At 37.8% G+C, this 26840-nt stretch overlaps 3 protein-coding genes across 7 annotated transcripts; 1 reads left to right on the top strand and 2 right to left on the bottom strand.

The window, feature by feature from the left end:
- The first annotated feature begins 8934 nt into the window (after nucleotides 1-8934).
- LOC307000988 (interferon-induced GTP-binding protein MxB-like) lies at nucleotides 8935-15776 on the top strand. Its single transcript, XM_079617050.1, has 12 exons — nucleotides 8935-9246; nucleotides 9560-9697; nucleotides 10600-10754; nucleotides 10914-11052; nucleotides 11132-11330; nucleotides 11909-11987; nucleotides 12094-12216; nucleotides 12320-12461; nucleotides 13521-13679; nucleotides 14557-14633; nucleotides 14853-15101; nucleotides 15184-15776. Exons 1-12 carry the CDS (start codon nucleotides 9057-9059, stop codon nucleotides 15406-15408), a joined length of 1875 nt encoding a protein of 624 aa, XP_079473176.1. The 5' UTR covers nucleotides 8935-9056; the 3' UTR covers nucleotides 15409-15776.
- Nucleotides 15777-16035: 259 nt separating this feature from the next.
- pcnp (PEST proteolytic signal containing nuclear protein) lies at nucleotides 16036-18916 on the bottom strand. Of its 5 annotated transcripts, none has more exons than XM_079617048.1 (6): nucleotides 18743-18916; nucleotides 17765-17839; nucleotides 17530-17692; nucleotides 17337-17411; nucleotides 16729-16784; nucleotides 16036-16635 (listed from the first exon to the last, which is right to left on the bottom strand). In XM_079617048.1, the coding sequence occupies exons 3-6, from the start codon at nucleotides 17596-17598 to the stop codon at nucleotides 16527-16529; spliced, it is 309 nt and encodes a 102-aa protein (XP_079473174.1). In that variant the 5' UTR covers nucleotides 17599-17692; nucleotides 17765-17839; nucleotides 18743-18916; the 3' UTR covers nucleotides 16036-16526. The 5 variants fall into 5 exon arrangements, with proteins under 5 accessions (XP_079473174.1, XP_079473175.1, XP_079473171.1 ...); XM_079617049.1 differs by having other exon boundaries at nucleotides 17765-17863; nucleotides 18743-18850; XM_079617045.1 differs by having other exon boundaries at nucleotides 17530-17744; nucleotides 17813-17839; nucleotides 18743-18846.
- A 1831-nt stretch (nucleotides 18917-20747) lies between these two features.
- Nucleotides 20748-25339, bottom strand: mylz3 (myosin, light polypeptide 3, skeletal muscle). The gene is made up of 6 exons (XM_079615138.1): nucleotides 24984-25339; nucleotides 24599-24629; nucleotides 22765-22908; nucleotides 22482-22652; nucleotides 21622-21699; nucleotides 20748-21219 (listed from the first exon to the last, which is right to left on the bottom strand). The coding sequence occupies exons 1-6, from the start codon at nucleotides 24984-24986 to the stop codon at nucleotides 21191-21193; spliced, it is 456 nt and encodes a 151-aa protein (XP_079471264.1). The 5' UTR covers nucleotides 24987-25339; the 3' UTR covers nucleotides 20748-21190.
- Between the last annotated feature and the right edge of the window lie 1501 nt (nucleotides 25340-26840).

Here is a 26840-nt window from a genome sequence, read left to right as displayed (position 1 = left end):
ATTGAGGAAGCAGAGGCTTAGGGCTCGGAGGTGGACTCATCCATCCCCCAAGTTGAAGTCACAGAGGTAGTTCCTCGGTTGCAAGGCACTGGGGGTGGATGAGATCTGCCCTGAGTACCTCAAGTCTCTGGATGTTGTGGGGCTGTGTTGGGGGACAGTGCCTCTGGACTGGCATGGGGGCAACTACAGGGTGATCACACTCCTCAGCCTCCCTGGGAAAGTCTAGGCCAAGGTACTGGAGAGGAGAATTCGGCCGATAGTGGAACCTTGGATTCAGGAGGAACAGTGTGATTTTCGTCCCGGCCGTGGAACACTGGACCAGCTCTATACCCTCTTCAGGGTGCTGGAGGGTTCATGGGAGTTTGCCCAACCAATCCACATGTGCTTTGTGGATTTGGAGAAGGCATTCGACTGTGTCCCTTGCGGCGTCCTGTGGAGGGTGCTCTCGGAGTATGGGGTCCGGGGCCCTCTACTAAGGACTGTCCGGTCCCTGTATGACCAGAGCAGGAGCTTGGTTTGCATTGCCGGCAGTATGTCAGACTTGTCCCCGGTGCATGTTGGACTCCAGCAGGGCTGCCCTTTGTCACTGGTTCTGTTCATAATTTTTATGGACAGAATTTTAGGCGCAGCCAGGGGCTGGAGAGTGTCCTGTTTGGGGACCACATGATTTCGTCTCTGCTTTTTGCGGATAATGTTGTCATGTTTGCCTTATCAGACCAGGACCTTCAACATGCACTGGGACGGTTTGCAGCAGAGTGTGAAGCGGCTCGGATGAGAATCAGCACCTCCAAGTCCGAGGCCATGGTTCTCAGTCGGAAAAGGGTGGCTTGCCCGCTTAAGGTTGGTGGAGAGTTCCTGTCTCAAGTGGAGGAGTTCAAGTATCTTGGGGTCTTGTTCACGAGTGAGGGAAGGATGGAACCGGAGATTGACAGACAGATCAGCAGAGGTGGGACAAAGTCATTGTTATGCAAGTCACAAGTAAGTCTCAAGTCTTTGCCCTCGAGTCCCGAGTCAAGTCGAGTCAAAGATGAGGCAAGTCCCGAGTCGAGTCAAAAGTCAAAGCCAACAAGTCTCAAGTCGAGTCCAAAGTCCTACCATTTTAGTTTCGAGTCATTTCAAGTCCTCTTAGCACAGAAATAAAATGTATACAAATCATGTATGTCTGTAAGATTTGTATTTATTTAAACCTCTTTTTATACAATGACATTAATCAAATACAGTAAAAAAATTCACAAAAAATGCTTGTATTTGCAGGTCTACTGCTGCCTCATCTCGTTGATACAGTAAATATGCAGCAGCTAGTAAGTTACGGTCACTAATGACTGGATAGCTCATGACGTTCTAAACTGCCACCAGGCAGTGAAGCCACCGGAAGTGTTCGAGCGGCCATCTTACAATTCCCTACCAGCAGAGGGCACCGACGGCCGTTATATACAGAGATTGGTAGCTCCGACAGCACTTTTAAGATGACCCGCTGTGCAGCATACAAGTGTAAAACGACGTTCACAAAAGGATGTAGAAATTGCCGACAGGCTGTAATACAAGCCATATGTAGTAATTTATATGCACAATTGTCGCTATTCCCGTGTTGTTTTCTCCGAGGCAAGAGTAAATGCTTCTTCAAGAACAACAACAACGATTTAACAGTAGCCTATAAGAAACCTCAGAGCAGCAATAATCACAATTAAGTGTCCAATAGCAACACCATTTGACAGCTTCAAAAGAGCTTCGTGCAGAGTCCGTTTACCGTTACATTAACCTACTATTTGTATTATTGCTTTCCTGAACATGTAGGCTACTTGCTAACTAATCAAACACTCTTTGAGCAAACTACTGATCTATAAAACACAATCGGTCTTCCTACCTTTTACTATCGTATATTGATATGCGCGAGGGAGAGAGCATACAGCGCTCGTGTTGTCTGAAGACAGTGAGCGAGCGCGCGCGCGCGACCGGGGCTCCTCCGTCTCTGCTCGTTCATATGCGCCCTGTCCACTGATCTAAATCATTTGTTTTTACGATGACTTATTTGTTCCTTTTGCCAACTGGCGCGTTGTTGCTTGTTGCGCTTAATCGGTTGTCTTTCAAAACAACGTGGGACTACAGTGATTGGATGTCGTGCAGGCAGCGCGCGCGCTCTCTGCATGCATTCAGGTGGTGCACTTTTTTTTCACAGATGCAGATAAACAGAGAGCGGCGCGGCCGTGTGAACTTTTTTTCCCCAGTTTTCTGTAGCAAGTCTTCTCGAGTCAAAAGGCGCAAGTCCAAGTGAAGTCACGAGTCATTGATGTTAAAGTCCAATTCGAGTTGCAAGTCTTTGTACATTTTGTCGAGTCGAGTCTGAAGTCATCAAATTCATGACTCGAGTCTGACTCGAGTCCAAGTCACATGACTCGAGTCCACACCTCTGCAGATCAGTGCAGCTTCTGAAGTAATGCGGTCGCTGTACCGGTCTGTCATAGTGAAGAAGGAGCTGAGCTGTAAGGCGAAGCTCTCGATTTACCAGTCAAGATATGATCCCGGAAACAGGCGGCTGAAATTAGCTTTCTGCACAGGGTGGCTGGGCGCTCCCTCAGAGATAGGGTGAGGAGCTTGGTCACTCGGGAGGAGCTCAGAGTAGAGCCCTCCACATCTAGAGGGGCCAGCTAAGGTGGCTCGGGCATCTGTTCCGGATGCCTCCTGGACGCCTTCCCGGGGAGCTGTTCTGGGCACGTCCCACCGGGAGGAGACCCTGAGGAAGACCTAGGACACGCTAGAGCAGTGTTTCTCAACCCTGTCCTGAAGGACCCCCAACACTGCACTTTTTCTTTGTCTCCCTAATCAAACACACCTGATTCAACTCATCAGCTCATTATCACATGGGTTAATGAGCTGATGAGTTGAATCAGGTGTGTTTGATTAGTTATGTCAATATTACATTGACATAACTGTTTAAGTTTTTATCATTGAATCATGCTGTCTTGCCCCATATAATAAGCACGAAGTGTGGCAGAAATTGTTGGTATCCTATTTGACTGCAGCTTAACGTTTGACAAACTTTGGCTTGATAATTTGCTGTATAATGGCGTTTCTCAGGCTTCCATCTCTCGTCCTACTCACTGTCTCTAGAGTTAAACTTAAAAATTGTGTCGATTGCGCTTTCGCTATACTCCTGGACCGAAACTCGCTTGGAATAGCCTTCATCTTTAACTTAGGCAAGCCTAATTTCTAAAGGCATCACTGCTTTTTATTCCTATCTAGGGGTGGGACAAAAAAAAATCGATATGACGATTTATCACAATATTTCTGGCCGCAAGACGTTATCGATACTCTGGCACCAAGTAGCAATGTTTTTTTAGGCATAAAAAATATCTAAATTCATATAAACACACTGGCGGTTTCCAACTTTGGCTTACCACAGCGGCTTCTTGTGGTGGCGCTTCCCATATTGCTGATGGTTAGATGATTGGAAATTGTAATTCACAACAGTAATTTCAACAAAGAAATGCAAGCGTAATGGCAGACCAACAACAAGTCAAAGATGCACCGGCGTCTTTTAAATCCGAAGTTTGGGCCCACTTTGGATTTTGTAGTGGTGAAACAAAAAATCTCACTAAAGACTATGTAATTTTACTATAGTAAAAATAAAATACAAAGGCAACACAACCAACCTGCATTCCACCTTCGCTATCATCCCGATTTGTGTGAGAAGACAATGAAGAATAACGCTTGGCTACAGTGAAGCAGCCTTGTTTGATTTTGCCAGAAGTCAAAGGGTTCTCTGAATGTAGTTTGAAGATTTTGTTTTGTGTTTAAGGTTTTGTGTTTTTTTTTTGTTTTTTTTTTGCAATTAAGAAAAACTGTAACAGTGTGTTTATGTTTTCATAGATGTGGTTACAAGGATGTTTATCCAACTGGCACAGGCAGCTTTAATAGATTACCTAATCTTCTGAAAATAGCTAAAGTAGGCTAGTTTTTTTTAATGCCAATAAGTCTGTCAATACTCAAAGTGTCCATATCGAACTACTTTCAGTTGGCTTTCTTGAACTATCAAGTGGACAGTTTGAAATTAATTATACATTTTTTTTATGCTTTTACATTTCACAAAAACAAATCATTCATTTTCTGTGATACATTTTCAGTGATGTCTTTCAATCATCAGATTTAAAGATGTTTTGTTTTGTTTTATCAATTCTTGTAAATAATTCTAAAGTTTTAAAGCCAGAGCCTGAAAGAATGAAAGTATAAACTGGAAATGGATGAAAACCCTAAACTAATGATCAAAGGCTTTAGCACAGACAATCATGCCCCCTTATCTGAGATGAGGTTTCACCTTCAGTCCTACTACACAGTAAGTGTGCCAACTAAAGCTTTCTTTGATATCGGATAACTCAAACTGTAATCTGAGATGCTGTTTTATCTATTTTACCAGATTACAAGTAAGCATCTAGCTGACCAGATCTCAATGGTGATTCGCTATCTGCTAATCTATGAAGCAGCTTTGGAGCTGAAAAGGAACATGTTGCAGTTGCTGCAAGAAAAAGATTATGTAAACCTTAACATTTGTCAAAAGCGGGAGAGCTTATAGAGCCGCCAGAAACGTCTGATGAAAGCACGCAGGTTAACTTTTGGTTACCTTTTAGAATTCACTATTTATAATCGATTGCAACGGTTTTAATGTAACAAAATTTAATCGTTAATTCAATTTTTGAATTAATTTGAATTAAACTTTAATCATTTAATCAATTTATAATTCTATTTTATCATAAAATCACTTATGATAATCATTAAAACCATGTATATACTCATTACATTTGATTCATTCATTGATTAGTTAGTTTATATTATAATATTTTATTTTAAAAAAAGCAATTCCATTACTGTTTAGTTTTATGTTGGGTGCTGTGTTGTCATTGCAAATGAAAGATATAAGATAAGGTCTCCATTTCAAGAGTTTTAACATCACAGGACAATGTTGTAAAGTAGAGAGCTACTGCATGTATAATAACACTTGTTGAATTTGTGCTGATCAGACAAAGTTTTACTGAGCATTACAACAGACACAACAAAGATTATTAAATAAACTTTGCTCATTTTACCATCACTTCATCTCCTGCTTTCTGCTTTTCCCTGGCTTCCTCAGTTTGCCTCTTAGACTGATATCTCACTTTGTGCACTGGGCCTTTATCAGCTGTTTGTGAAGCTATTTGTAGCCCCTGAAGTGCCTCTTATTGCAACATGAATGCACTCACTAGTCCAAGATCTGCTGAAAAAGCTTATTGTACTACTTAAGTCTTAAGCAATACATTGTAGTGTCTTATATCAGAGTATCTGTGAGCTAGCAGAAGAACTTGTATTTCAACAAATGTTGAAAAATTAATTTCATGGTATCTTATCAGAGTATCGGTGAGACAACAGAACTTGTTTCAACGCGGTAAAAATGAAACTTCATGGCACCACAAAATTCCATAATCAACTGAAATGAATGTGTCTCAGATAGTTGTCCTCTCTCTGCAACGGACAAAACAACAAAAACATTCAGTGGGGTTCTGTATTGTATCGACAGCAATGGTTATATCAGGATTGATCAATTACAGTACCTTTAAAAAACTTGCTAGGGAACAGAACAAGGTTTTGGAAGAATCTGCCATAAAGATGCTGATGACCATCACCGGTTTGGTTGTTTTTTATATTTAAAATCCCACCGTCTCCATTACACGGAACTCACTTTGTGCACGTGGGACCTTTGTCATTCTGAAGAATGATAAGGTCGTTAGAACTGTTTCCTCATAAGTGGAATCTTAGAATTGTCAAGAATATCAAGTATTACGGTTTTCTGATTGGTCGAGAAACACATGAGCAAAATAGATGGTGGTGAATGAGTTTGCAACAGCAAGAAACCGCCAAGTCTCCAGCCCCAGAATGATTTCACAAAAATAACCAAAATATCTAACCTCCTAAATTCTAACTCCTCATTAACCAAACTACCTAAACTAAAAGAAAACTAAAGTACAGCAAAATAAGCAACCCCCTAGCTAACATTAACAGGAGAAAAATAAGTAAAATTCAAAATACAAGTTTGTTTGCCAATATAATCTTTCAGACATTAGGTTAAACTTATTTGGCTTGCTGTCCACTGATGAGGATCTTGATGAAGCAGCTTCAACTCGAGCTCTGATATACCCCCACAGTGACTAAATATGAGATAGGATTACATAGGGCAAGGTGCCTAAGATGGTGGAGTTGGGAAGGTGGAGATAGGGATGCTGGAACAGCTGAGACTGAAGAGAGGTGAGCAGCTATACATACTCTGGCTGTTGATTAAAGGATTAGTAGTAGTAGTAGTAGCCTTTATTGTCGCTAGTCACAAGTACCAGTGAAATTAGCCATCAACCTGTCCATACACAAACATACATACAATATGACAATGGGGTAGACAAGACAGGAAGACAGAGCATTGAGGAAAATAATACAGCGTAACATAAGGATAGGTGAGGAAAAAAAAAAAGGCAACTCCCAGACTATGCTCCTGTGAGGAGTACAGTCTGGGAACAGGAAAAAAATACCTCAGCAACATTAGCACATAATCAGTACATGAACCCACAAGACTTGCAACAGGGGAAGGGAGTGGGGGATGGAGGTGACCCAGCACAGGCAAGCAGCCATCCGGTCCTGCAGCCTTTCGGCGCTGGTCACAGACCCGCCCGCCAGGCTGGGGGGTATAAAGCGGCGAAGGCGAGGGATTCGGGGTGGGTGGGTGATAGATGGGCTTGCTTCTCCCTAACTTACGTTTGGGAACTTCATTAAAATGGACCCCACCTCCCTACAAACCTAAAAAAAAATAAAAACAACAACAACAAAAAACAGTCCAACGGGACTTTCCAGAAAAATAGTCCAAAGTTTCCAAAGAACTTAATCCAAAACCCCCAGAGGAGAAAGTCCACAAAAAAAATAAAACAGAGAAGAGAAAATAAAATGTCTTAGAGTTGAGAACACTTACTCAGAAAACTGGCTTTAGAAAAAGTAAACACCAAGCAAATAAGCTTTTTCTTCTTCTTCTTCTTCGTTTTTTACTGCGGTTGGCAATCAGCTTTTTGGTGCATTACCGCCACCTTCTGCTTCAGAGTGCGGATCAGACAATAGGCTTACAATAGTTTCCACATAAAAAAAAATTATAATTCCCATATCCCTGCTTATCCTCATAACCTATTAAACAAACCTGTTTCCCTTAAGAAAGTTAACAATATCCTAACCTGTGCTCTGTCACCCATGCTCAACAATCCTTTTAATGTAAATTCCGGCACCCCTAATTCCCTCAAATTATTCTTTATTATTACTCTGTTTCTCAGACCTCCTACATCTTATAATTATGTGCTCCACTGATTCCTCTTCTTGGCATACCTCACACAATCCTGTCTGGTGTTTTCCTATCATTTTCAGTGATTTATTTACCTGTCCTCCCACCTCTTATCTGACTGAAGGACTTCTTATAACACATCTTGGCGGCTTTTTGAGTTAAAAGACCTTAAACTAACAAGGACTGACTCCAAACAAATACCAGTCAATATTAGGCCATTCAAACCCATGGAGCCACCATCGGATATACAACTGTAGGGCTCTTCTTCATATTAAACACTCCAAATTATATTGCTACCTCGTTGCCTACCCGACTAAAATGATCTCTGTTATACCTTTCGTTCTCCCAGGTCTCCTGCAACACTACTTTTGTGGGGTGGAAATCATTATGTCCCTGCAAATTAGCCCATTGGTTGGCATCAGCTGCATCCTTCTTAATTCTCGACCTGTCAAACATCTAATCACAGTAATAACTTTTTTACATTTTTCTTCTATTTTCCTTATATGGTCTGCCCATGTTAACGGTGAACCGAAAATAACTCCCAAAATGTAAATGTCCTAACCCTTTCTTTTGTGTCAAGTAAGTTTTATTGGAAGACAATTTTTTTTAAAGAAGATACATTTACAATCTTACAGGTGTCTCTTAAATATATTTTAATAGAAAATAAAAATATACAAAACAAACCACCCCATACCCGACCTGTTTACATTGGCTTGAAAATGTATGATGAAGGAATGTTAAAACGTTACATTAACAAAATTATGCATTAATCCACATGGTTTCTTTCAAGATAACAGCTAAAAGGGTGCCATATTTAGTCAAAATGCTCAAATGTTCCCTTTAAACAGTATTTAATTTGTTCCAAATGTAAAGTAGAAGACATCTCTTCAAGCCATAACTTGACAGGAGCCTCCTTTTTCTTCCAGAACAACATAACTTGCCGGGTTAAATATGGGTAGCAAATGCCTGGAGACATGGAGGTTCAAAATGTTGTAAAATGTCTGAACTGATTCTTTTTTTAATCAACTTCAATATGCTTAGAGTTTATTTATGACTACGACAGCTTTAAAATGGATTTTGTTCACCATTTTAAGGCAGTAAGTTCATGAACTTTCCTGGGGTCACAAAAGGCACAGAATCACAGCACTCTCAGAAAAGTAGTAGACAAACTGTCACTGGGATGGCATCCTTTCAAAAAGATTTTGAAAAATATGACCTAATTTCATAAAATGCATAAAATTCATATTAGTACCTAAATTGTACATATTAGGGTACTGTCCCAACAGCTTTTGCACTATTTCTTCTGAGTGTGATAAATGACCTTATAACAATTTCAAAGCATTCATACTGTAGAATAAGAGTAGATTGCTGGGTCCTCTGCTGCCAGTATTTTACCTTTATTTAACAGATTTGTTTTTCTTTCTTTTTTGCAGTGATGCATATAGTGCACCTGTATTGTTAAGTGTTAGCAAGAATAAGACAAGATCTATCTACTAAAAACAGGATCTGCTGGTATGCCGACTTACTTAGTATTTTGTTTGTTCCGCTCACATGGTGAGTTCCTCTTACTAAAGTATAAAACCGCTATGGGATTCACTTTGAAACAGCATCACTTTGAGACATCCCATCGAAGAGTGCACAAACCGACAGCAGCTGTTAAATCGACGTGAAGTATTTTCTTTATTATTTTGACATTTCAACATTGTTAAAGATAGAGAAAATGAGCCATACCTTTAGCCAGCAATATGAGGAAAAGGTCCGTCCTTTCATCGACACTATCGACAATTTACGGTCTTTGGGAGTCGAGAAGGACCTGGCGTTGCCTGCCATCGTCGTCATTGGAGACCAAAGCTCAGGAAAGAGTTCTATTCTAGAGGCGCTGTCAGGAGTAGCGTTACCCAGGGGTAGTGGTAAGGAGAACACATAACAAATATGAAATATGACACTAAAACATAGATACATACGTAAAATATAAATTTGATTGAATGACTACAGCGTTACCAACAAATGCTATGGCACAGTGATGGTATCTTTGCTATGATATTTAATGATTATCATATGGAATTTGCATGGTACATGCATGGTAAAAATTATTACTGAATTCGGATTTGCATACTAGCACTATTCCTGCCATATAGAGATATGATAAAAATAGAATGTAGTACCCTATGCAGTTCTGAATTCAGCATTTGTCTGGCATTCACTCTTTCTAATTTTGTACAGGAATTGTTACACGGTGCCCTCTTGAGCTCAAGATGATAAGAACTAAAGGCGAGGACAAATGGCATGGGAGAATCAGTTACCCGAACCACGAGGAAGACATTGATGACCCAGCAGAAGTGGAGAAAAAGATTCGCGAAGGTAGAAAACGCATACAATGTATCCTGAGGTCTCTATAAGTCAGCATTTCTTAATGTCTTATATCTAATATAGCAAATTAGGTCAAAAGGAAAATATGTTTAATAAATTATAATGGATTATAATTAATTATGAATATTTAAATCAGCTTTCTAGCTGAATTGACATTACAATCGATTGATCTGTTTGTCCACCGAAAAGACAGCACAATCATATAAATTCTAAGACAAATTATTATGGCCAAGAAGGATAACTTTCAAACTTTACTAACAGTACAAAATGCATGTAAACATCATACGCTACTGTAAAGTGACTTAAATTTGTGAGCCGGAAACCAATAATCAATTATAAAGGGTTTAACAAATGGAACTATGGGGAAAATAACTACACTAAGCAAAACACATATACAGAATGGAGAAAAGTAAAGAAAAAAGAGATAGAACAAAGAATGGAAAGGTTTACATTCGGTCAACCAAGAACCATCAGAGAATCAAAATCACCAAGGGGTCAAAACTTAAAGATGCATCTTAAGACTCATCCTTTCCTCTCACTTTGTAACTTTCCCTCGTACTTCATATACATCCAGAAAGCTTTGTATTTTCTTTTTTTTATAATATTCTTGATGAGCTCGTTAGGAGTGAGCTTGAAGATTTTGAGGAGTTCTTCAGGAGAACACATGGTCCGCAGGGGAATAAAAAAAAAAGTAACTTGAAGATATTGGTATTGTGGCACCTAGTGATAGGGAGTCATTTATCTCCCTGGAATGCCTTTGAAACTCGATGAGAGAGTCGAGGCCTGTTAGGCACCAGGTCTGCGATTTAAGGTTGAAAAGGGAGAAGGTTTATGATGCCTAAAACAAAACTGAGCATCTTGATTGCATCCAAACGCTCTAATTATATTTGTAGCCCAGAATGAGATGGCCGGAGAAGGTGATGGCATTAGTGAAGAACTCATCAGTCTGCAGATCCATTCTCCCAATGTTCCTGACCTCACGCTCATTGACCTCCCTGGGATTGCACGAGTCGAGGTCAAAGGTCAACCTCAGGATATTGGAGAAACGGTAAATTTAACTTTCTCATGATGGTTGCAATAAAGATCTTTTTTTTCTGCCAAAAATACATTTATCATATTTTTCATATGATATTTTGTTGCAAAGACCATTGTGATGTCATGGTCTGTTTAAAGGCATAGAAACCTTAATCAAATGCATTTCTTCTAGATTAAGAGACTGATCAGGAAGTTTATTACAAAGCAAGAAACAATCAACCTGGTTGTGGTGCCATGCAATGTTGACATCGCGACCACAGAGGCATTGCAGATGGCTCAGGAGGAGGACCCTGAGGGCGAAAGGACTTTAGGTGTGCATTACTTATTGCAATACCCTGCTACAAATAGGACTGAATCAGACTCTGTATTACTACTGTTTGTTTCATACAGGCATCTTAACAAAACCGGATCTGGTGGATAAGGGCACTGAAGGGACAGTGGTAGGCATTGTGCACAATGAGTCCTTTCCCCTTACTAAAGGCTACATGATTGTAAAGTGCAGGGGAAAATGGGATATTCTCGATCAGGTCACTCTTAATGAGGGCATGGAAAAAGAGAATGCCTTCTTCAAAGACCATCCTCATTTCAGGTAAATATATGGTTAAATGTAGTTATTTATCAAGCTGAAATGACCGAAACACTATAAATATGTATTTGAGTTCCCGTCACTCCATAATAAAACCTTTAAATTTACCGTTATTCAGAACAGAATAGAAATGAAAATTAGGTATAAAACAAACATAAATTACAGTGGCATTTATTATAAACAACATTATAAATGGCAAGCCTAAACAAATTTATTTAAAGCAGAACTTGAACTACTAGCTATGTTTTGCATGCCTGACAATAATAGCGTTGTATAAATAACTTTGGAATTGGCCTATAAGTCGCAGGACGTTTCAGATGATAAAAGACAGGGACTTATTTTCCAGGAAAAAAACGGTAGAGAACTTTTCTGTAAGCGGTATGGCTAAATATTTTTCCTCCTCTTGGAGGGTGTTATTTGCTTTTGTGGTTATTTGCATAGCATTTCTTAATCCCCTGAAGTTTGCCTACGAAGAGCACATGTAAATTAGTACCCATTATTTGGGATTTTAGAAAATTAGAGGTGTTTTGTTCAGTTACAGCTCATTGTAATACATTGTTTTTTTGTTTTGCTTCTCCCAGCAAACTCTATGAAGAAGGTTTTGCAACTATTCCTAAATTGGCTGAGAAACTAACAATTGAGTTGGTTCATCACATTCAGGTGAAATATTTTTTTGTTTTGTTTTTAACAAAAGAGACCTACAGAATTTTTAGACTAATGATAAACATACTGTATCTTATTTTCATATGACTGATCTGCTATATAGAAATCATTGCCTAATTTAGAAAAACAAATCAATGAGAAGCTCACTGAAATACAAAAGGAGCTGAAGAAATATTGCAACGGACCCCCATCAGACCCTGCAGAAAGACTGAAGTTTCTTAGTGATGTGAGTTCAGCATTAAAATCTACACAGTATCAAAGTATGAATATTTAGTCATATTGATATCAGTGAGTTACTGACATCTTTTACATTTCATCTCTGAATTTAGAAACTTACAGATTTCACACGTGATACCTTTAACCTGACCAATGGAGAAGCGGTTAAATGTGCAGCAGATCTACAGATTTTTCCAGAACTTCGTGAAGAATTTGCAAATTGGAATGGCATCTTGGTTGACTCTGGAAAATCATGTAAGTGCAGCATATATGTGGCACCTCCTTTTTTTTTTTTTTGCTTAAACTTTATCCTGTACCCCCCTTTATCACAGTTTCAATCAGTTAATTACCAACCTAAATTTCTAACTTAATCTAAGTATAATTTTTTTTTTTTTTTACTAATGAGCACTTTCTGGTGCTTTAATTGAAATGTCGCGGGTTACTTGACTGTAATCCTGTTCCCTGAAAAAGCGGGAACGAGATGCTGTGCTAATTCTAGGTAACACCTTTGTGTACGACTGGCTGTAAAGCATGAGTGCAAACACGCAAATGAAATTAGCCTTGAACTTGAACCTCAGATGGTGACATCATTGGAATGTGTGCTCTTCAGAGGCTACAAATAGATGTGCAACAGGTACGTCTTTCAGGTATGACTTTGTCTAGACACATCCTCAGCGCGGTAATGAAGCGCAGCATCTCGTTCCCGCTTTTTCAGGGAACAGGGTTTGGTATGAGCTTGGGATGTTGATTCAAGGGCATGTGAGCCCGTTGTCACATGAACATTCAAACTATAAAATCGGATGAATGTATGCAGAGAGGACCAGTCTGCAGCATCACATACTTGTTGCAAGGGGGCGCCCCTTGCCAAAGCTTTGGAGGAAGTGAACCCCTTGGTAGAATGAGCCCTATCTCCTAGGGGTGAAGCTTGTCCACACGTCTCATAGGCTAGAGCAATGGCATCCCTCACTCAGTGTGACATTGTTTGCTTGGCAGTGGTGGCGAAAAAATACAGCCATCAATTTGGGGCAACTGATGTGCCAATCGAAATGATAACCTCATCAGATCCCCTGGGCTGGACGGCCACCTAAGACCACTGGTAGAAAGTGGACAGCTCAAAATGTTTTAGCCACCATTTATTCAGTAGTGTCCACTTGTGATCCGATTGACCAAAACATATAACAGGTGTAAACAGGACCTTTCATTTTCTTTCATGTATGAAAAGCTGTTTGAGTTTCACCCTTGACAGATCTTTGAAATATTCTGTAAATGTAAACATGAGAGTATCTTCTGACATCATTCATAAATCCTTTGCAGTCATAAATGAGATTAAGGACGAGGTTTATACATATGAAGCCAAGTTTCGGGGAAGAGAGCTTCCAGGATTCATCAATTACAAGACCTTTGAAAATATTGTTGGTGAACAGATCAAGCTGTTGGAAAAACCTACCTTAATGATGCTGAAGACCATCTCCGGTTTGTGTTTTTTTATATTTTTATATTTTAAATATATATATTTTTTTCATATGGAATTCACTTTGTGCACAGACCCTTTGCTATTCTAAAGCTAGATAAGGCCATTCTCTAGGACTGTTTTAAAGGTGGAATCTTTGAATAAGGGTGAAATTGTCAAGAATACCAAGAACCAGGAAATCTAAAGCCATTTTAGCCACACTGAACCTTCAGGTTATGTAGTGCATTTAGGTACAGACTTTTGCTGCCTAGTGGATAAATATCAAAGAAAGACAACTCATTTGGTCCTGAATAAGGCATGTAACCTTAAATTGCTGAGGATAGATTTTTATCTCCCTTTGGATAAAGCTTAGCACAGTACAGATTCATATGACACCTGGATACACTGGCAGTGTTTGGTGTAACTAATTACTAAGTAATGAACTACTGTAATTTATTTACTCTTCACTTCAAAAAGTAAGAGATTCCTAAAAAAAATCTGCAATTGCATACTGTATAGACTATAGAACAATTCTAAAATCAACAGTGGATTTAACATCAACATGTAAAGTCTTGTTAAAATACATGTTGTTTTATGTAACCTTCTCCCTTTAAATTCTTTGGTCAGTTTAAGAACAATTTATGCAATTTTATATCATCTTTTATCAAATAATTAAAAGAGCAGTTTCATGTCTGGTCAATGAATTTAGAAAATGATTAGTAATAATGAAACTTATTAGAGAGAGAGTAATTAGTACAGTTATTTACACGGTTGCAAATGTAATTAGCTAGTAATTAATTCCTTTTTTGAATAACATACCAACACTGTTCACTGGATAATTGAGCTAGCAAGATTAACTTTTGCTAAAGAAGTATCAACGCTGTGTTTGTGTTAACATAGATGTGGTTTCAAAGAAGTTTATCAAACTGGCCCAGTACAGCTTCAGTGGATTCCCTAATCTTCTGAAAGTAGCAAAGGTAGGGATTTTTGGCCAATGATTCTGGCAATACACAAATTCAAAATGTTCATATCAAACTACTTTCACTTGGCTTCCTCGAACTTTCAAGTTCAGAGTTTTACAAATTTATTATAGTAGATAATACTATTAAATTTCATACAAATCACATTACTATATGCCTTTAAATCATCAGATTTGTTGTCGTTGTTTTATCATTTATTTTTTAATACTTTCTAAGACTAAGATCGAAGCCATCAAACAGGATAAAGAATCCCTAGCAGAATCCATGCTGAGGACCCAATTCAAGATGGAGCTCGTTGTTTACAGTCAAGATGGCACATACAACCAGAGCCGGAGAGATGCGAAGGATAAGCTGGAAGAGGATGAAGAAACTAAAGAAATGGTTAATTGCAGCAGTGAAGGCTTTAGCACAGACAATCATGCCACATTACATGCGATGAAGTTGCACCTTGAGTCCTACTATACGGTAATTGTGCTAACTAAAGCTTTCTGTGCTGTCAGAGGTAGCTCAATTTGCAATGTATATATGATGCTCTAATCTATCTTAGATTGCAAGCAAGCGTCTAGCCGACCAGATCCCAATGGTGATCCGCTATCTGCTGCTCCAGGAAGCAGCTTTGGAGCTGCAGAGGAACATGTTGCAGTTGCTGCATGATAGGGATGGTGTGGACAACCTGCTTAAAGAAGACTTTGACATCGGCCAAAAGCGGGAGAGCTTACTGAGTCACCAGGAACGCCTGATGAAAGCACGCAGCCTCTTGGCTACCTATTAGAATTCACTCCATATAGCTGGTTCCAACAGTTTTGATGATAATGATTTTATTAATCATTTTATTATTCTATTTAATCATGTAATAATTTAGATTAATCATTTAAAGCATTTATATACACACTGATCAGTTATTTTATACTATTTTTCCATTACTGTTTAGTCTTATGTTGCTGTGTTGTCTTTGTGAGTTAGAGATAAGAGAATGTCTCTATTTCACAGTTTTTAACATCAATGTTGTGAAGCAGATTTTCCATTGCTACTGCATGTCTAATAACACTTATTGAATTTGTGCTGGTCAGACGAAGTTTTACTGATCATTGAAACAGGCGCAATTAAGATTATGAAATAAACTTGGATCATTTTACCATCACTTTGTCTCCTGCTTTCAGCTCTTCATCAGTCTGCCTCTTGGGCTCATTGAAGACCGTTAAGAGTTTTGAGTCACTGACAAAATGCTATGCATTTATGTCTGTCATTTAATGTCAATAACATTTTGTTTTAGATTGTTGTCCAGTTTGAAATGGACGCAAATCAAAAATGATTAGTTTGGACCCCTACATTTGCATCAAAATCTTTTTTTGTGTTCCACAGATAGCATACGGTATATGTGTTCAAATAAACGCGAGTATGACAGAAGTTTCATTTAATTAACCACGGTTAATTCTGCTCTCAAAACTGGATTAGCTGATTACAAAACAGAAAAAAAGTTCAGAAACAGAAAAAGTCACGCTACATCTCTCCTTTATTAATCACTTTATAAACTACAGAGTCTTCTTTCATTACTATGAATGAAACTTAAACCTAAATGACTGGACCACTACATTCCTTCTCTGGAGAACAACTTAACTATAGGAAAATGTTAACAGGGATCGGTGTGGCACATACCATTGTACAGCAATAAAGATTATGCTCATTTTCTCCGTTATGATTCGCACCTTACACAGGAAGGCATTTTTAACCACAGCGTGGTTAAATAATACAACTAAATAGTATAATAAAAAGATGCTTGATAGCATAAACATTCAATACATATATACATTTGTACAATGTTTGTCAAACAATGACAGATAGGACAAATATCTCCGTGCCACAAAGCAAGCTATTGAAAGAAGCCAGACACTACTTGTCTGAGTGGGATTTAAGCTTCCTCTCCCAAAGTTTCTGATGGTCTGAGAATCCCTGCTTTCCTTTGTTGAAGGAATTGGGTCCAGCTGATGTGGGCGTTTCTCTGAAAATCAAAAGGTTGTCAACAGTACTGTATTATACAGTACTATACCTTACAATTAAAACCAAGTTTAATTGAATTAAAATTAAATCCAACCTGCCAATATTCTTCATCCTCATCTTTGCTTCAGGTGGCATTTCTTCTGGCTCGCTCTGAAACATAAAATAAAAAAGGTTACGAAACTGGCATTTAAAAATACAGTGCATGCTAAATTATTAGGCGAGTTGATATTCTGATCATATTTTTTTTTTTTTACATTTGACCAATTCCAAACCACATCAATCTTAACTTCTAATATAGATCATCATATATAATAATTTACAAGTGATATATAATTGTTAACGAGGGATGGAAGTGAAAAACACCTTATATTCCGATGTGCTTAATTAATAAACAGGTTTTCTTTTACAGGTAAAAAGGGCCAAAAAAAGAGATTTAACTCAGTGAAAAGTCAAAAATAATTAAATGCCTATGAAACGGATGCAACGGTACAGGAAAAAAAAAAGAAATAATAAAAAAAAAAGATCAAAATATCTAGCTTAATAATTATGCACGCACTGTATATTAAATTAAACATTAGTACTTTGTCAATACGGTAAATATGTAAGAAACAAATTTACAGAGCACAGCACATAATCAATTATTACATGACTTCACACATACAGCATTATTATAAAATTACTATATTAATGAATGACACATACATCATCATCCTCGTTAAAAACAGATGCAAGTCCAGCTTTCTTGGCAGGTAAGGCAGGTGTGGGTTCTTTAGGTTTCTAAAATAGGGAGGAACAAAACATTTTTAAATGTTCAAATTAAAAAACTCAAGCAAGCATTATTTCGTAAAAAAAAAAATCTATATAGAAGTATGTATGCAGAACAACATAGACATACACTTGCTCCAAGCTTGATAGAGATGGATGTAGGCTTCTTCGCAGTCATGCTAAACCCCGATTTAAACATTTTAGTGGGGGCTGGCTTGCTTTTGGCCTCATCTTCTGAATCGATCTCATCGATCTCAGCAGGCCGCTTTCGCAGACTGTCCCCTGATGCCGTGCTGGAAGAGACAGTCTTAGTTTTCACACTGCTTCCCTTCTCTTCTGGTCCTGCTGGAGGCGAAACAACTTACCAAGGTGAGCGACTGTTGCCTTGGAGACCAAAGGTGAGCTACAGTTACCTGAAAGATGAGGGACGCCAGGAGGACCTGCTCAGAGAGAAGCTGTTGAGCCTAAAATCTAATTGATTAGCTTGATTCATTTGATTAGAACTAATACAAAATAAAATGGGACTGGCTGCTTTCAGCAAAACACTGGAATTTGAAGTGTTAAAATGTGCTATTGTCTAGTTACAAACATTACAATATTGCAGAACCATGGTACAGATATGGTAAACATTCCTGTGGTAAATATCAAAGTATGGTATTACTGTCTGATGATAGGCTACCATATTGGTTCTGCCATAGTAATCTTTGTAACTGTAGACAATAGCACATTTTAACACTTCAACCATACTATTTACTATTTATCATCATGCAGTAATACCATAGTACTTTGATATTTACCATAGAGATTATTACCATACCACCTATGGTATTTACATGGTAATCTATGATAGAATCACTACGCCATATAATTACCATGCATAAAGGCATTTCTAAGAATACCTCAATGATAGTATAAGACGGTAAGTAGATACTCAAATTCACGTACCACTGTACTCAAAAGTACTTCCACGAATGGATTATGATACTACTATGGTACAAATCCAAAAACTCATGGTACTTCTTTTAGCTTGTTTGTAAATGGATCAAATATCCACCGATCAAAATGCAGCAGCACAATATGCAACATTCTAATGCATTTGGTGTTGTTAAGGTATATTAAATGATAGTGTTAAATATTACGCATCTGAAACCACAAGATGGAACAGAAAACAGCTCGTTACCAGCTAACTTAGCTAGCTTGCTAAATTTAGTTAACAAAAAAGTCAAATCTATGGCTATAACTTTATTTTTTAACTACATTCAAAAATACAAGTACTACAAATATCCTCGAAGACTTTTAAGAGTTAATTAATTGCACAATTAAAACAGTTTTGACAGTTTCACCTCCTTCTTTAGAGGGGCCTTCGCTGCAGCACTTCACATTCGCCATCGTATGAATCTGCTGCTTTGAGCATGTACGGCTCCCGGATAGGACAAAATACCTCTGCAGTCGCAACCAGAAAGAAAAAAACCCTCCTTTGTTCTGCTCTTCCATTGATAAACATCGCCATCTAGCGTACAGAGTGAGCCAACGACCCCGTTTAATAATCTGGTGGTATATGATAAAATCCTGTAAATGAAGTGACAGAAGCACACAGTGCCAAGTGAGAAATGTTATCATATTCATATTCCATGGTGTTTAGATAATATTCAAGGTAATTCATAGAAAACTTTAGTGTTACCATGGATGGTATCATGTCCAAAATACCTTGCTTTTGTCTACTTTTTTAATGACTCTTTGGAACTATCGGTCTGAGAACTAACTCTGACTGCTGCTTTTTTTTAAAAATGGCCAAGTAAACACCATTAAAACAAAAAATATGTAAGCCTATATACTGTAAATAGGCTGCCTACGGTTTTTATATAAATATTTTTGCTCAGCATTTTGCTTTATTGGTGTTGTCAAGTTTTATTTATTTATTTTTCCTGTGTCATCAATCAAATATTTCCATATTCTATTAGATAATTTGTATGCCCTTTTATATCGTTATTAAATGTTTTCTAACAGAAAAATAGGCTAATGCATATGACGTTTTTTTACTTGGTTTCCAATGAAACGTGTTTTCCTTGTTTGAACAGAATTAAATAAATTCAGAGTATAAATCATCAGCATTTTGGTAACAGTACAGGCTTCATTACCTTCAACTAACACATTTGTTATAATATTTATTCATCTTTGTTAACGTTAGGCCTACTGCTGTTCAGCTTTTGTTTTTAATTATGTATTAGTAAATGCTGAAATTAACATTAACAAAGATTAGGCCTAATACATGCTTTGGAAGTATTTTTCATCGTTAGTTCATATCTTAACAAATGGAACATTATTGTAAAGTCTAAATAAAGTATTTTTCTTAGATACAGTTTGATAAAAGTCACTTGAAATATTGAGTTTTCTCTGAGAACCATGTTGATATTTCATATGAAAACAAAATCATTACCATATGTTCTGGCTTTTGCATGGGACCTTGTTGCATATGAATACTGAGACTTGAATTCTCTATATTAATATCCAGCTTAATTTCCTCTATGTGTTGCTATACTTTTCCTTGCACAGTGTTGGGGAAAGTTACTTTTTAAAGTAACAGGTTACTAAATTGGGTTACTTCCTTTTAAAAAAAGTAACAAATTGATTTACTCAGTTACTTATTCTGGAAAGTAATGTGTTGTGTTACTTTCTCTCTCTCTCTCCTTGGCTGGAGTTTTAATTTAAAAAGTTATATTTTGGGCAAATGAAAAGGCCCTTTCACACTAAAAGTGGAATGAATAAGCCTCAGGATTAAGAAAATGCAAATTAACATCTGTAATGAGGGCACAGCTCAAACAAACCCTGCAGGTTTGCCTAATATTCTGAGTTTGCAGTTCTGTTTTTATTTATTTTGATGAATACTGAATCTGTTTTTGTGCAAGTGAGATAAGGAAATACATGCTCACATTTAGTCTAGAACTACAATAAGCAACATGTTCACACATCGCACACAACGCCTCTACACTTACTCCTGATTACTCTCAGCATGAGGAGAGCTGTCAGTCAAGAAATGGGAAAACAAAGTAACTTACTACTTATTTGTAAAAGTAACTCAGATATTTTGTTGTACTTTCAGAAAGACTTAATCCAGCTTGGATGATTTTCAACATAAACTAAGCTTAATTTTTTTTTAAAGATGCACATGCGTCAGCATTTTTATGTTTATTTTTGAATGTTTGCCACTGATTTGGGATCCGCAAAAGATGCAAGCCAAATTCAAATTTGCATCGCCCGTGTATAGGCATCTCTTATCTAGAATTTTAACATACACTTGTGCTTCACATTGTGACCAAGTCGGTTTGCATAAAAATGAAGAACTCTATGTACTTTTGGAAAAAGGTTTATTGTGAAATGACTGTGTGAAAATTGGGATGGGGGAATATTGGCAGCCTGGCCACAGCAATGGCATGTGCCTTTAACACACAGCTGGCGGTGCTGTTGTAACCCTGGATGGGTGGAGAAAGAGAAAACCAACCCTCACTTCATGAGTGGCCTTTTCCTTCTTCCCCGGTCTCCATCCCACTGTGGACAGCCGCCCCAGGCGGAACAAGAAGGCAAGGAGGGTCAACTGCATGACGATGTAACTTCCAAAAAGGTGGGCGAGAGGGGAGAAACAAATAAAGGGGGGAAAAAACCAGAATGGTTTAGAAGTGACATCCCATAGTCCTTTTTATTGATTGGTCTTCGTAACAGAATGGATGTCGTGACACCATGGGGTCTGCAGATATATTTCAGCCTTCTTCACCACTCCCTCACCGGACGGCCTCTTACACGGACAAGATGTGCTTGACGAAAGCTGTAAGAGGAGAAGCAGACACGCATAAGGAAAGATCATCCCGACCGGCTCGCCATACAAGGCCTGATGTGGCTTCTAAAAATAATGGTCGTAATGATACAGTGACAGGTGAGCTTGTTATATCATTCCAATCAGTGCAGAAAAGACTGCCGGTACACTGTTATGCAGCGAGTCCTAAAACAAGTTACACTCTTAAAAATATAGGTTCCAAAAAGAGGGTTTCGCAGTGATGCCATAGAAGAACCATTTTTGGCTCCACAAAGAACCTTTCATTGAATTGTTCTTAAAAGAACTGTGCTTTTTTCTTAGTGTGAAGAACATTTTAAAAATCTAAAGAACCTTTCTTCACTATAAAGAACTTTGTGGGTAATGGAAGTTCCATGGATGTTACCAAACACATACCCTCATAGTGGATACTGCCGTTCTCATCCTCCTGTCCCTGCATGAGAGAGTCAATCTCGGCCTCGGTCATCTTCTCACCTGTTGGTGTCATGAAAGGTATTGGTTAAGACAAATCTTTAACATATATTAAAAACTATCCATGGTATTATTATGGTTTTTGGACATGGTAACGCAAGAGTACCTTAGATTACAAAGGTACACTGTAAAAAATGCTGGGTTGTTTCAACCCATGTTTGGGTCGAATATGGACAAGCCCAACCGTTGGTAAAATTTTAAACCCAACGGTTGAGTTTGTCCATATTTGACCCAAACATGGGTTAAAACAACCCAGCATTTTTTACAGTGTATATAAATATGGTACTGATTCAGTACTCTTAATCAAATGAATACAGTAGTATCATGCTATTTTTGGAAATCATCAAATAATCCACAAGAATAAATAAACATTACGCAGCAAGGTTTCAACATTGATAATAATAAGAAATGTTTCTTGAGACCCAATTTAGCAAATTAGAATTAATTCTGAAGGATCATGTGACAATAAAGACAGCCTCGCCATCAGATCACAGGATATAATTACATTTTAAAATAATATTAATAACAGTAATATTTTGAATTATTACAATATTTCAAAATTGTTACTGTATTTTTTATCAAATAAATGCAGCCTTGGTGAGCATAGGAGACTTATTTTAAAAAGAATAAAAAGTCTTACTGACTCCAAACTTTTAAAAAGTAGTGTATATGTCAAAATACATATTTTCTGATCACTGTGCTGCCTGTGGTGATTTTCTTTTGTAATGCATGATTTTCTTTTACATGCATGGTGTTAATGACACAATCATTTAATTTTTACTCACCGAGTGTTGACAGCACAATACGCAGCTCAGCGCCCATCACTGTGCCATTGCCCTCCTTGTCAAAGACGCGCAGACCCTCAACGTAGTCATCAACGGTACCCTTCAGGATGCCGTCAACAGTCTGCAGCATTGGCAGGAAAGCTTCAAAGTCAAGTCTTTTGTTGGCATAATCTGTGTGCGCACAGTTCCACACGCACACATTACAAATCAGTGAGGGTTTGTAAAGCATTTCAAATTGTGTCCATTCGTTTTAAGCTAGCATTATATAAAGTAAAAATCTTACCGTCAGGGGTTGGGTCACCCAGGATTTTCTTCACGTCCTTGTTGGTGGGGTTCTGTCCCAGGGCGCGCATGATGTCGGCAACCTGGTTGTAGGAAACCTTGCTGTCACCAACTCTGTCGAAGAGACCAAAAGCCTCTTTGAAGTCTGTAACAGAAGGACACAAGGGACCTTTTCAGTTATCTGGAATTAGGTGGACATTTTTAAGGTGGATTTTAATCTCATAATTTGGACTAATGTACAAAATAGGACTATCTATCTATCTATCTATTTTATTTTTGACAACAATTTAGGGACATTATTGCTTTCAAAACAGGCAAGGTCAAAGAAACTTTGTGTCCTAACATTGCCTCCTACACATTCCTCCTTTGCCAACTGCACATGAAGCAGAGGAGGAAGGAAGCCGAATTAAAAAGAGCTTAGCACCTTAATTTCCATGGGCTGTGAGGGAGACTAAGTTGAAAGAAAAATAGCATCCGACTTCTGTGCTCCAGCAGCTGTTGGATGAAGGTGGCACTTAATGCGTGACGTGACAGTCGATACCCTCAGAGAAAGTAGCCCTTGCCATAAAAGGATATGGCACTCTTCGACTGACCCAAGTCAAAAGCAAGAATGCTGACAGCAACGTAACCTACACCCACAACCAACCGCATGCTTTCTGCACCTAAATGAGTAACACCAGGCTGTGAACTGCATGCCTGAGAGGATGGGTTACTATGAATTCTTTCAGTAGAGAAGTAAATGTATGCTTTTGATCAGACTACTTTGGAACAGGGTATGGCAAACAATTCCCATTCTACTCTCTGACTACTCAATGTATCAGAAATCCTGCTTTTTGCTTAAATTAAGCAGATTTGATGGCATCACTGACATATTAGCATCACTGAATCAACTTAAACATATTATATTTTTCTAGCAAAACTAATTTTATAAGTTCAATCATGTAAAAATGGCTCTTAAAGGTATAAATAGCAGGTTACCACTTTTTATAGTCAATATTTTTTACAATACAATATTTTGATTTAACAGTAATCGATTCATTTACCTTGAATACTCAGCACTGGGGGGGGGGGGGGTATGCTGTAAAGGGATGCTATCTACAGGCTACATTTCAAAATGCAATAAAAATGTATTTTAATAAATTAGAAGAATTGTTATCTTAGTGAGTTGCTAACTAGCAACTATTTAATTCATATTACTAGGATATTGGCTGTTTATTAGTACTTATAAAGCACATATTGATGTCTTATTCTGCATGACCATGTTCTACATCCCCTAATCCACCCAATACCTAAACTTAACAACTACCTTATACTAACTATTCATAATTTGAGGCAAAAGTCATAGTTAATAGTTAGTTAATAGTGAGAATTGTACCCTCATCTAAAGTGTGACCAGAAATACAACAGTTCTTTGTTAGATCATGTTAGTCAGGTTTATTATCTAATGTTACCAGATGCAACAATTGATGTAAATCATGTATTAGTAAATGTTGAGAATAACATTAACATTTTTCTAACATTGTTTTTAACATTTTTCTTTGTTAATTCATCTTAACTTAAGTAGTTAACTAATGTTAACAAATTAAACCTTATTGTAAAGTGCCACCGATTTTTTTAGTATAGTGTTATTAAGTGCCTTATAGCCTATATTTTAGAGCTTCCCAAAGTAATTATTTACTTCAATGAGGAATAATTGTCTTTCATCCTTAATTCATGACATTACACATTTCTGACATCCCCATTATATTTATAACAAAGAGAAGAGATAGTTGTACTTTGTTGGTCATTTAAAGCCATTTTCCCATCATAATAAACTCTAATGTGTGAAGACTCACCCTCAATCTGGTCAGCAGAGAATTCTCCAGCCTGCCAGAAAGACAACAATGCATCAGTCCCGTTGGCAGGGTCTCACAATACACACCAGTCTAGTCTAAATAATTAGTTATTTTAAAATACATTTGGAAACATAAGCTCTCTTTGGACATCAGCAAAATAACTGCTTCAAAAGTGCATATATATCCATCAAGAGAATACATTAGTTGCATGATTTTCTCTAACAGTGACAAACAGATTGGGATTGGGGGTCTTGCCCCACCAAAGTCAATTTGAAAATTGAAAAAAAGTGTCCTACTTCCTTTCAGTGGGCTTATTGACCGTTTTTGAGCCAGACGAACATGAAAAAAGGTAGGATAAAATAGCAAGCGTAATCCAAGTACACACCATGATGTAGTTTTGTGGTGCAGGAGCAGAGGGGCAGAAGTCAAGAAGCCGGAGTCCCAGGAAAGTGGTCCTGAGCCATGGACCAGCTCCTTCTTATTTATGGTATGCTAATGATGTCAGGGGGCGGATCTTGTGACGCAGTGAAACTTCTTTAACTTTCTTAGGTCAAGCTGGACGGAAGGTTGCTGCTTTCTCCAGTGTACGTGTGTGGTGGTATTTTTAGATTATGCTCCAGGCTGCTTGTAAGACCCTTTGGCTTTGGTCAGCATTTTAATTTCATGTATTATGTCTTTATTTACATGGTTTCTGCATATTTTGTATTCCTGGTCAGGGATGATCCTGGTGTCACCTGTTATGGGCTCTGTGCATGAACTGAAGGCAACTCAGGAAGGCGTTTGATTACACGGTTGATATTTATAACTTGCATATGGTGGTCTCGGCCACTTATGGTTATATGGCAAGCCTGTAAAAACACTCATCAAAGACTGTTACCACAGCATGAATGAACTTGCACTTTGGCCACATTCCTCTCTCAAAATATAATAATTCATTCATCTTAAAAACAGTAATTTAATTTTTCCTGTTGTAGAAATCAAATTAATTATTTGTATAATGTGATTATGAATAATGTGAGGAATTCTTTGGTGATGTAATGTTTTTGGTGTTGTTTTGAGAGCTACCAGCTACAATACTTGAAAGTGAAACCAAGTATTTCAAGGTAATCCCTGGTTATGTTCAGAAGGTGACCGTGATTTCACCAAGTACAACATGTTCCTGGATCAACATTCCAAACAACCAATCAGATTTGAGGGACAAGTTTACTGTTAATGTCAAGTTCAAGCTTACAACCAGGGTTTAGTGCTTCTTATTCACCTATTTCCCTCTGATTTTAAGGATGAGTTATGGTTTAGGGGTTGGACTGAATTTTCACACAGGACTGTTGTTCCAGGATCAACAAAATATGTTGATCCAGGAATGTTTTACTTGTCAAAATCAATATTCAGAAAGGTACTGCTAACTGCATTCTGCACCCACTGTATACTGTAATATTTAAAAACAGTATGTGAACAGTGGTTAAAACCTGTAAACTTTGTAGTAGTCAAACATTAGTGGATCATGTTAATGTGGTGAATTTACGTCTAGGCTTACACCTGTGTGAACTTGAGAACTCACTTCATCCACTACTAAACTACCATGACACCAGTTGATTAAAAGTTGTTGTAAAAATGGCTCATAAAAGTGAAGTTAGTTCTAAGAAAGACTCGGTGTATCATTTGTCTGCAGATGCCATTGGTTTAATATTCTGTCACCTACATAAAGTGTAAACGTGGCTTGTGTCCACATACTGTACTTGCTTTCAAGTAAAATGCCACCTATGGATGTCAAATCCGTTGTTTACTATTAAAACATCAATGTGGAATAGCTAAAAACACATCACACATTTAGCAGCTCAATCATTAGGTTGTCCTGGCTTTCTCATTAGGGTAATGTCATTGCTTTTTTATTAAAAGGGACAGTTCACCCAAAAAAATTAACTTCTGTCATCACTCACTCACCCTTATGTTTGTTCCAAACCTGTATGAGTTTCTTTCTTCAGTTGAACACAAAATAAGATATTTGGAAGAATGTTGGTAACCAGACAGTTGATAGTAGCCGTTGACTTAGTAGGATTTTTATTTTTATGGAAGTCAATGGCTACCGTCAACTGTCTGGTTACCAACATTCTTCAAAATATCTTATTTTGTTTTCAATATAGAAAGAAACTCATACATGTTTGGAACAAACATAAGGGTGAAAAAATCATGACAATTTTGAGTTCATTTTGAGTTTATGCTCTGATGTCTCGCACTAATCAGT

The sequence above is a fragment of the Phoxinus phoxinus genome (genome assembly GCF_949152265.1).
Source record: "Phoxinus phoxinus genome assembly, chromosome: 6".
Taxonomy (NCBI): domain Eukaryota; kingdom Metazoa; phylum Chordata; class Actinopteri; order Cypriniformes; family Leuciscidae; genus Phoxinus; species Phoxinus phoxinus.
This window is presented reverse-complemented; position numbering and strand designations above follow the sequence as displayed.